The 12,257-nt window shown below is 33.9% G+C and overlaps 1 protein-coding gene across 3 annotated transcripts in view; it reads right to left on the bottom strand.

The window, feature by feature from the left end:
- Positions 1–3,781: 3,781 nt before the first annotated feature.
- LOC123566442 (uncharacterized) overlaps positions 3,782–12,257 on the bottom strand; it is a 47,348-nt gene continuing 38,872 nt past the window's right edge. For all 3 annotated transcript variants that reach the window (XM_045360546.2, XM_053549843.1, XM_053549842.1), the window contains 3 exons: positions 11,934–12,017; positions 10,111–10,194; positions 3,782–8,892 (listed from right to left, as the gene is read on the bottom strand). In XM_045360546.2, coding sequence (XP_045216481.2) covers positions 8,879–8,892; positions 10,111–10,194; positions 11,934–12,017 — 182 coding nt within the window. In that variant the 3' untranslated portion in view covers positions 3,782–8,878. The remainder of the gene's footprint in view (positions 8,893–10,110; positions 10,195–11,933; positions 12,018–12,257) is intronic.

Raw genomic sequence — 12,257 nt, 5'->3', positions numbered from 1 at the left:
CCCTTCTTAATTCTCTCTGTAATTGTATAACTTTCCATCCAAAATATTTTGATTTCCTCTAAGAATCCATTTGAGATAAGAATCTGGGTCAGCATTGTTTACCCCTTATTTTACTAGCGCCACCTAGCGAGTAGCTGGCTTATTATCCCCATTAAATAATAGTAAAATTCAGCCAAAACTTACAAGTTTCTTCAAGTAAAAGTTTGAAATGCCATGTGTAAGGTAGGCCTACCTGTTGCAAAAATGCATCGACGTATACCGTATACACGTTACTGTATTTCCATGTGTCTATGCTATAAACACTTGATGGTTAATAAAGTTTAAATACATTTGTACATTAAAATTTATTTTTCATACATTTTTATTTGTTTTGCGTGTTTTAGTATGACTTTTGTTGAGTTATTTCATTGTAATCTAAATAAATAATTAACTTAATCAGTTTAAAACTACCAATGAACATCAATTCACTACTGTATTTTCATTTAATGGAAGCTATTCACCGGCGATACCGGTGATACTGCCAAACTTGCTCAGGCAAATTATCCAAAAGTCATACATTCGTTAATACGAATTTCGTTTGATAAGAACATATTTCTCAGGTCCCGAAGAGTTCGTATAAAGCGAGTTTGACTGTAATAATAGAATTTGTTCAAACTTTGTATATAAACACAGTGTCATGTTAGAAACAGAATTTTGAAACAAGAGCTGTCAGTGGACAGCGCGCTCGACTATTCTCAGTGCTTGATAGTATAATATAAGCTATGAGTAAAACTTAAACATTACAATAAGCATATTCTAAGTCGAAAAGGGGCCATAATTCAGTCAAAATGCTTGATAGAGTTGCCTCCTCCTATTTACAGACTGGGGTCATGATGGTAAACAAGTATGCAAAATATGAAAGCAATATCTCAATGGACTTTGAAAATATTTGGGGTGGTACTCAAACTTTAACATTTATTCTAAGTCGAAAAGGGGCCATAATTTAGTCAAAATGCTTGACAGAGTTGCCTCCTCCTTTTTACAGACTGGGGTCATGATGGTAAACAAGTATGCAAAATATGAAAGCAATATCTCAATGGACTTTGAAAATATTTGGGGTGGTACGCAAACTTTAACATTAATTCTAAGTCGAAAACGGGCCATAATTCAGTCAAAATGCTTGATAGAGTTGCCTCCTCCTTTTTACAGACTGGGATCATGATGGTAAACAAGTATGCAAAATATGAAAGCAATATCTCAATGGACTTTGAAAATATTTGGGGTGGTACGCAAACTTTAACATTTGTGTGACGCTCACGCTCACGCTAACTCTCACGCCGACGCCGGGGCGAGTAGGATAGCTCCCCTATTCTTCGAATAGTCGAGCTAAAAATCGAAGGTCATCATGCTTGTCCAGGAGTTATCTGCCCTTGAATATGCAAATTTGAAGAAAAGTCCAGTTTTAAGGGCAGATAACCCCTAAACAAGCACGGTGACCTATGATTGTTTTTTGCATTTTTCTGTTTCTAACATGAAACTCTGTTTATATAGGCCTACAAAGTTTGAACAAATTCTATTATTGGGAAATTTTTGCCCCATCTCTTGACAAATACAAGAAACTGCAGCAAGAATCTTTTAACTTTATCCTTTAGAATAATTTTATTTACCGTTACCTTATTGTGCTTATTTTTGTGCATATTGAGTTCCTGCAGAATAAGGTAAAAATTACGACTCTAGGAGAATACTTTATTGTCAATTCAATTTGAAAGAATAATACACAAGTATCGTCTATAATTCGTCTAGCTGTAATTGTTTGAGTTCGCATTATACAGCTCAATGCAAGTGAGAACCGCACTCAATGTTACAAGCAGTCAAAATATCGTGGCACTGCGACTTATGTGTTTATATACCTGTGTATTGAATTTGTATAGTACAGTTAGATGTGCATCGTCTCAGTTTAATGTTAAGTTTCTATAAATGGGGTAGTAAATTACGTCTAAATGTCATATTTGTATCGTCCGTTTACTCTAAAACTCGTTTCTCGCCAAGCATACATGTAGTCTTTATACATGCCATATATCTTTAAAGCATCAATATGGAATTTCAAATTCGGCACCACTGACATTTGTCTAATTGTCACAAATGTATATTGCTGTTGGGTCTAAAGATGTGACCTTTGGATGAAAGTAACGCGACATCACTATTTCACGCAGTTATCTAGCAATTATTCTACGACCTCGTCTGAATATGCTGCTGTGAATTTAAAGAAAATTGTAGAAAACTGCTCCTACGCTGCGTGCGTATAACAGAAGTACATTATTTGTGTCCAGTGTACTTATAATTTAACGATTTGCTTTTTCAGTATATAAAGGTCAGTACCCTTTCTTGAATTTACGATCTAAGTTGACGCGATGGCAGTAATAAGATTATATACTGCAAATTCTACTTCTTTTACATTATATTAAACGCCAAATAATGATTTTTTTCTATACTGATGGTTCATCACCAGGGCTATCCGTCTTACTGACCGAATCCCCTTTAGTTTAAGTTAGCCTCTGAAATTTAACAGAGAACAATAACCGAAAAATATATTTTTAACAACTAGTAAGGGCACTGCATGCATTTCAAATGTCATGCAGTTGCCTTCTTCAGAACAATGAAACCCGATTACTATGTTGGGTGGCTCATTACTGCTATGTCGTGTTATGCCACCACCAGAACATCACGACAAACCATTTTTGTCGTGTTGTCGTATTTGCGCTCCTGCAAACACGACATTAAGAGGATATGTCTAATGACAGCATGAGGACACGGCAAAAGTTGGGCGGCGACACAATTTTTTTCTGTCGTGTTGCCGGATTCCATGTGCCAACATGAGGATTCACCAAACTAGCATTGTGTTGTTTTGTCGTCATGGCACCCCGCCAGTCAAGGCAACAACACCAGGACACGCCAAAGTAGCATTGTGTCTTGCTATCGTTCTGAGGGGTATGTCAAGCGTGACTTGAGAAAAACTAGGCCATCAGGTTAAATCATAGAAAAGCTGTGTTAACCCTTCAGAGGCCTCTTTTTCAACTTGATCAATATAAATCTTAGCCATAATCTTTGTCAGTATGACAATCCAACAGAAAAACTATCAAGTGCTTTTCGTGAAGATATACCTAAAATTTATGTAGGGCAATTTTTGATAGTAAAGACTATATTCAAATATCTAGAACTATAAAAGAGGGCCAAAAGGCCCGAAGTTGCTCACCTGAAACTGACAATTTGACCTTGAACACATGTATGATACACTGAATCATAATGTTGCAACTGCGTTTAGTATAAAACGTTTTTCTATTTTTAGTTCTGGTGACCCCTAAAATCAATCAAATGGAACCATTTGAACAAACTTGAGAGAGAACCTTAAAAGGATACTACAGACCATATCTGGAGATGATCCATCAAGTTGTTCATGATAGGAAGTCATTTTAAGTTTTTTCTTCTCTTAACTCTGGCAGCCCTTAAAATCAGTCAAGTGGAACAATTTGAATAAAGTAGGAGAAGACCTTAGACGTTCATGAGAAGAAGTTTTCATCTCTGGTGGCCCCTAAAATCAGTCAAGTGAAACCATTTAAACAAAACTGAGAGAGAGGACCTTACAAGGACGCTACAGACCAATACTGGTGATGACCTATTATGCAGTTCATTAGAAGAAGTTGTTTAAAGATGAAAAACTAGTGCCAGACAACAGATGATGGTCACAGGCCCATCACAAAACATTTAAAGAAACTTCCAAGGTTGAGTGAGAGAGAATGAAGTGTTATAGAAACCTTGTACATTTATTCATTTACATATAACTTGCTTCAAAAAGACAAACAAATGAACAACTGTGTACATAGCACTTAAAGAAATAAAAATATCTGCATCCAATAATGAACTAAAATAACCAAAACAATAATACAAACAATACTTTATACTTATTCTTTGAAAATCTGTGACAATAGTATGACAATGTACATAAAAGTATTGCTTGTAAGCAGCATTTGCAGCATCCGAACAGTTTCAGCAGGTTGTAACATGATAATTTTATTTCTAAAAAAAAACATTGTCCTAACTACTAAACAGTCGAACTTCGTTCGCTCGAACTCGGACAATTCGAACACCACCCTTCGCTCAAACTCATCATCAGGTCCCGGTGAAATTAATATTATCATGTATATTGTTCCAAAGCTGGAACTACAGATAGCTTGAACTAATTTTGCCAAACACATTCAATTCGAGCAAATGAAGGTTGACTTTAAATTTTGTGAAACTTAAATTACAGTTACAATATCTCATCAAGAAAAAGCTACACAAGATTATTCGCCCGAGATCTGTGACAAGACAGATTCTAACTGTCTTCACTGTCACATTGTCAAGACCCAATCATTATTTATTCAATCTGTTGTCTTTTTTGTTATTTTTGATTCATAATAACTTCTAAGATTTGTTACATGATTATAATTAATACATATTCATTGATTAATACATATTCATACATAACAGGTTAACAAATACCTAATGAATACAGTTCTGGATACCAGATAAATAGGTCTTAAAAAACTTCCAAAGTATAGGCAGCCATTTGCTAATTTCAACAGCAAAACTTTGGTAACTAGTAACTAGAGCTATCACTACTTGTGATTCATACCCCCGAAACCTATCAGAAATACATTTTCTCTTATTGTCATCTATCACGGTGTCGGACTGTCTCACCAACTGGTCACTGTTCAAAAAGGTGAATGAAAAGGGAGACAACTTTGTTATAAATAGCGGTCAGATTCAAGGAACTTGTTGTGCGAACTTGTTTTATGGTCTCGGAGGTTAATGTTAAAATCTATTGGCTTCAAAGATAATCAAGAAAAACTACAATTTTGACACATTTCCCAAGTGAAGAATTTTATCAAAATAAAAGGTAGAGTTATGAAACTACATGTAGATGGGTAAACTTGCATTAAGACAAAAAAGGTCTGTGTGAAGTTTCACTCCAATGCATGGTAAATTTCAGAAATACTGAAGGAAGCATCACTTTGGGACACTCTCAATGAGCAAAAAGGGAAATAATTTTGTCAAAACAAAAGTCAGCATTATGGGACTTGGTATGTGAACTACTCTTATCATTTTAAAAGTCTGATTTCAGTTTCAAAATAATATATATGAATCTGTTCCAGAAATATTCAATGAAAATAATGCATGACAGATAGGACTGGACATGTTTTGGAGTGCAAAATGTGAAATAATATTGTCAGAAGTAAAGTCAGATTTATGGGACCTGGATAGTGAACTTGTCTCATGATCTTTAAAGTCTGTTTTTAGTTTCAAAAGATATGCGTATTGCTTCCAGAAACATTCATGGAAAACAATTCAGGACAGATGGAATGTGACATGATTTTTTGACTGCAAAAAGCAAAACACATTTGTCAAAAGAATAGTCAGAAGTGTGAAATATGGCATGTGAACTTGTTAAAGTCTATTCAAACTGGAATACGTTTCAAAGATGTTCAAGGAACGATGAGGTGGGACAGTTTCTGGAGTGAAATTATAGTAGCAGTTTAGTAAAAAAAAAAAAAGTTTTGGGTATGTGAACTTGTCTCCTGATCTTTAAGTCTGCGCAAATATTCAAAATAAAATCTATATCAGTTATCAAATATTTACTGAAAACAATACAAGAACGATGGGATGGGACATTTTTTGGAGCGCAAAAAAGTAATAATTTTGTCAAAGGAAAAGTCAGAAATATGAACCTGGTACCTCAACTTGTCTCAATATCCGTCATGCCTGTTTTAAGTTTCAAAATTAGATCTGTATTGGTTCCCCCCTCCCCTCCCCCCACACCCCGAGATATTTAAGGAATATAAATTTAGACAGACTGGACAGGACACAGTGATTCTTATATAGCCGCACCCAACAGAAACATATCTGGTGGAGGTATAAAGACAACAATTAAGGACAGAGAAATTATAACTTAAGTGTTTGTCTTTCTTGATATAACCATATACAAACAGAAGTTTTTTGATTGTTAGTAGAGACTTAATCATTACTCATTGTACATCTTAATTCTGTTATAAAATCTCTGTCAATCTAAACACAAATGGTGGTAACATTAAAAAATTGCATACAAATTTATTTGGCACAACAAAAAATTTAAAGCTTACCCCCAAAATTATGAAAAGATAAAAATGTACAAGCAACTGATGCAAACAAAATGATTAGAGGGCAGAATGAACTGTGTATTTGAAAAACATACAAAACATTCGGCATAACAGTTAAAGATTTCAGGAGGTGAAATTTCAAGTACTGATGCTAGACATGAACTAGATGTGTGTGCATGTGACACTGATGCACATACTGTCACTGTACAGTCAAAAGCTGCTAGTTAAAAATGCATGACTAAACCAAAGCTAAAAGAAACTGTAACAAATATATTTCTTATATATACATATATTGCAGGTAAATCTAGATAAACTTCACATGCTGAACAACATCTCTGTAGTTCTATGATTCTAGGTCAAATACTTTTTGAGACACAATGTTACACACACCAAGTCTTTTATGCATATTTTTTTGACTAAGTCAAGGGTCTTACTTAATGAAATACCAAACATATCAACAAAACAAATCCAAGACGGATAAAAACAAATCTTAAGTGCCACCCCCACACCCATTCCCTCTCCCGTACTTGACTCTGAATTAGAGCTTTGCCAGTAAAAACTTCAACAGAAAATTCTTAAGTAAAAAAGGGGCATAAGTATGTCCAAATTCAAAGCAGAGTTATGGGGATTGTTTCTCCTGGTTTAGACTTTGATAGTAAATGATTACTTTAAGTTTAAAGTCAAAAGCTTTGATAGCAACTGAGACATCTGACTTTATTAAAAACTTTAACGAAAATATTCTAAGTTAAAAAGGCGCATAACTGTCAAAATTTCAATCAGAGTGGTGAGGATTTTTTCTCCTGGTGTGGACTTTGATAGTAAATAACTATTTTAAGTTTCAAGTCAAAAGCTCTGATAGTAATAGAGATATTTGACTTTATCAAAAACTTTAACCAACGGCTATGCCGACGGCGACACCGAGGCGAGTGCAATAGCTCTACTTTTTCTATAAAAAGATCACAAAGGTGGATCTAGTGGGTGTAAAAATGAGCAATACAACTGATTTCAACGTCACATAAATTTTAGTTTTTGTCAATGAAGTTACAAAAATCGTAAAAAACATGGTGAAGAGATACTAAAGTATTTTGTCAGCACAAAGATCCATTAATTATCACTAGGGAACCAATCAAATTGATTTTAATACTGTAACAGAAAAATAAATTCATACTTGAATACTGCAAAGTACAAAATAACCATACAGTTTGCAGTCAGTCAAAATAATGCATTTGGCACATAAAAATATATTTAGCAAGATAAAAATACAACACTGACCGATTGAGTTGCGTGTAAACTGCTCTGTCAACAGCACATTATCAAAATAAATTGCTCTAAAAAGGTATCAATCCAGAGTTATGAAACTGGCTTTGGAGATCTGACTCAGAATACAGCCTTGTCATTGGTTAATTTCAAATCTGAATCAACCAATGAAATGCTGGAATTTTTGGACTGGTCTTCAAACTCAGACTTGTAACCTTTGACCCTAGTTTACAGTCTGCAACAAATTTTTAACAAAACTAAGCTCCCTCTAGACATTCTGCCGTTTCTATTGCCCTTAGACTTAACTTTTCAAATTCATGTATCTTGAGTCAATTTTTTTTGTTTAAGCTCAAACAAACGTAACTGAAGGTCATATGGAAACTTCGGCAAGATCCCAGGTGCTCCTCCGGGCATTATTGCACGCACAGCTGGGCACCTGTGTAGAACCACTGACCTTTTAATAAGCCAGCAGAATAGCTCCTCGTATGGAAGATATCTACACCCCTAGTCAGGTTTCATAGTGATGGGCATATGATTAAATGCCATTGGCCTTAACAACTTGAAATACGTTTGGTCTGAAAACCTATTGTGAGAAGGTCAGTACACTTATTTCCTTTACCCCTGTAGTACTCAATTCCAGACTGCACACTGTAAATCAGTTTTTTATATGATATTCTGCTTAGAATTACTTTTTAAAATATTTACTTGCTTCAAAGCAGGTAATTCATGAATGGCAGTTTTCTAATTTATACAGTATATAATGACAACATTTAATATTTACATGTAAACTATGTAAAACTTGTCACAGTGTGAAAAAAAAAATGAACTTTAACAGTTTCTTTTTTATTTTTAACTTTCAACACTAACCAATGGTTATACAAACATGTGATTATTGCATAGATTAAAAAAAAGTAATAATACAAAAAAAATTCTACTTCTTATTTGAGCTTTAAAGACATAATGTTTGATTTAATTTTTCTATCAACTATTTCTTGACTTAAAATGATACAATATCTTCAAACCTTTTGCAAAAATTTCATATAAACTTGAATGAAGCACCAGCAAATTCAACTGAAAATAATGCTTATTGCTCCAAAATACAGTTCATATTGCCCACTCTGAATTCTATTAAATAACTTCAAACCAAGATGTAATACCAATAGATTTTTAATACTATATTCCATTTCAAAGCAGTTATTTCTAAATATTAAGCAAGGGTTTGCATAATTTCAAACACCAAGCAAATAGCAGCATATTTTACCCCTCTAGTTATCTATTGCTGTGTGAATTATTACCTATATCTGATAGACACATATATCAACATACAACACAAAATCTAATTCACAGCCAAAAACTGCTACACTGACATTTTTTTTAATTTATAGCACCAACTGTCTAATATTGCTCCACTGTATATCTGTGTTTCACAATTACTTTGGTCACATGGTCAGCACAGTTCCATTCCCTCTTCAATCCATTTCAACTGTAAAAATAAAAGACATATCTCATAAAACAAATACAGACCTCTGGGCCAACATTTCTGAATAGGCAATACATAACAAACATATATCTATTTTCTCAATTAATCGTTTCTTCCTAAATTTCAGTATTTCTAGCCAAGTTACTCTAAAGAGGTGGCACCTTGTAAAACAGCTGCATGGATGTAACATTATGGGTTTGGTTTTAAACCAAATGCATGTTTGAATTAGTTGCTGTTTGCTGTGTTAAAAGTCACACCAACACTATTATATTGCGACTTTCCAGCTTTTAAGGGTGGAGGATAACCACAGGTACACCTCTGGGCATTATTTCACTTGGGAAGAACCACCAACTCCTCAGGAAGTCAGCTGGATGGTTTCCTCACATCTTCAGTAAGGTTTTGAATCCACAGAAGTGAGGGGCACGTATTTGAAATCAATGAACTAAACCACTCAGCCATTGACCTAAACCACTCAGCCAATGAGGCATCTCCTGTTTAATTTTGACACAATAAATTGACATAGCATGACATTAGTAAAGCATCATCCTAATTTTGCAAGTAGATGAAAACATGATACATAACTTCATCCACACCAGTCAGTATATTTGTGCAAATACATTTATAAAATCTTTAGGACAGTGACTTTTTCTCTTTGTACTATATCACTAACAAGGCGATTTTTTACATGACCTCCTTAACTTTCCATTTTATGTTGATCAAGAATACAGACCTTCCTCTTTAATGTTTAGTTTATACTAATTTATTTTAGCTTGATCAGGTGGTGAAAGCTTCAAGCTTACTTGAACCACTCGAGTCCGCTTCCTGGAAAAACCAGTACTGGTGTGATATGAGAAGACAAGGTTGTGACCGCAGTTGGGCTAGAACCCACAACTCCCAGGTTGAGCGGTCAACACCTTAACCACTAGAACACCGCTCCACTTGTCTTTTGTTTGACATGGGCTTAAAGCCATTTTTAACACCAGTTTGGTATTCAAGGATTTCACATTTCACAACAGTGATTATTTATTATCAAAAAGTATCTAAGAACACTCCAATTTCATAGAGGATAGAAGAATTCAGATGAGTACTTCTTTCTGATTGTCACATAACATTTCTTTGTCATAGGATAAAACTTGTGGCCTCCTGACTGTAACTTACAGAACAACAGTTTCTTTCGTCATGCAAAATTCCCTACTCTAAATAAAAGCTGAATATATTTACCATCATCATCATCATCATCATCAAGTTCTATAGTATTTGAGATGTCCATTAACTTCAGTTGATTGAGTGACCTCAGTCTTTGAGCTGTGATAAAAGATATTTCATGTGAAGAAATAGAAATAACGTAAAAGGCATTTCACTTTGAAACATATTTTTCTGGTATGCTTTTAATCATTAGATGAGATTTTCCTGGTTGTAGTTTGAAATGGTAATTGAAAGGCAAGTTTGTTATTAACAGAAATAATACAAGTCTTAACCTTTTGCCTGCTGGCAGCAAGTGATTCTGCCTTTGCGACTAGTGCAGACCAAAATCAGCCTGCACAACCAGCCTTCGAATAGCAAGTGGTACTGCCCAAATTTAATGATGGACCAGTCCATATGTAATAACCTCATTAACCTTGATAAACTTAGTAATAATAATAAATATTACCAGCCTTGATAAACTAAGTAATAATCTCAGAGCCTTGATAAACCAAATAATCATCTAACTAGCTTTGATAAACTAAGTAATAATCTCTGAGCCTTGATCAACTAGATTTGATAAACTAAGTAATAATCTCTGAGCCTTGATCAACTAGACTTGATAAACTAAGTAATAATCTCATTTGCATTGATAAACTAGATAATAATCTCACTGGCCTTGATAAGTGAATTAATGATCTAACTAGCCTTGATTAACTAAGTAATAATCTTACTAGCATGAATAACCGAGTTATAGTCCCACTAGCTTAATAAACCAAGTAATAATGACCATAAAGGCACTGACTTCAAGATTTTGGCTGAAAATTATCTTTCTTTAAAATTGAAGTTTGGTCATATTATGAATATCAGAATATGAATTTTTGTTTCTACACTATCTTCAAAATGCCAAATCAAGAAGAAAAAAAAAGACGCCCACGTCAGGAATCGAACCTGGGCCGTGGCGGCAACTTTTCCACTGTCTTTACCAATACTTCCATGGAGGATTGTGTTGAACTTGCATTAGGTATAGATATTTATAATTAAGGCAGTTTACCACTAGAAAAGCGTTACAAACGCTTTTCGATTTTCATTGTAATAATTAGTAAAAACAACTAATTCTCATGTGTTTCCTTAACATATTGTCTGTCAGTAAGTTTCAATGCACTCTTACGAAATATAGCATTAATTTCCTGATACCAAAGTTTTTTCTTTTTTTGTTGTTGTACGATCTGGAGGCCAGGGCCTTTAAGGTAGTTCTGGACATCTGATGAACCAGAAGTGACGGCATTATGTCATTTAGCCAGAAAACGTAGAATAAAGCCTGGATTTAGCATACCGAAATGAAAATCATTTTATGAATTATTGCAATGACACTATTACTATATTTTTTAAGTTAAAATATGATATTAAAACATCTGACAAGTTAACTAATTCAAAATAGTGTTTTGAAATAAGCATGGAATGTGCAGTTCACTTTAATAATGGTCAAATATCTCAAAAATAAGCACATAGGCCTATACATTTTATTTTACCACATTATAGGCCATATGTTTATTTACAACTGTGAGCAATTTCATTAAAATCTACATTTTAGAAAAAATTCTATTCGACAAAATGTTATGAAAGTTATTTTCCCATAGACTGTCATTATGAAATATTGTGCGAGTTTTTTTAAGTATATTCTGAAGTTTTGAAAACTCAAGAGTTTAATCAAATTCTACATTGTAGAAAAAAATTCAATCCGAACGTGCAGAACTATCTTAATAAACTAATAAATGATTGCACTAGCCTTGATAAACAAAGTAATAATCTTATTAGACTTGATAACTTAATAAATATATTAATTATCTCATTAGTCTCACCTTCAATTTGAAGTCCTTCTTCATAGTGATCAAGCAGTGTATTGGTCCACTGTTTAAGGGGTTCAGTCAGTTTAAATACAGTGTCTGAAATAATAAACAGCATCTTAATCAACTATCTAACATAAAATCTTTAAAGGTACACAGATACAGCATTATCAAAAGCTATCAAACTGAAATAACCAGTAAAGTAGGACTATACTATCCGTCTAAACAAGCAATCAACATTTAGTTTAATATAGTTCCATTTACTGTCTTACCAAAACATATTTAAAGATCTGTCATGAACCCATTTTGCAATGCCATCCATATTTTAACATAAAGCTT

This window comes from Mercenaria mercenaria, chromosome 8, assembly GCF_021730395.1.
Source record: "Mercenaria mercenaria strain notata chromosome 8, MADL_Memer_1, whole genome shotgun sequence".
NCBI lineage: Eukaryota > Metazoa > Mollusca > Bivalvia > Venerida > Veneridae > Mercenaria > Mercenaria mercenaria.
The sequence above is the reverse complement of the archived record's forward strand: the minus strand, read 5'-3'. Positions and strand labels throughout refer to the sequence as shown.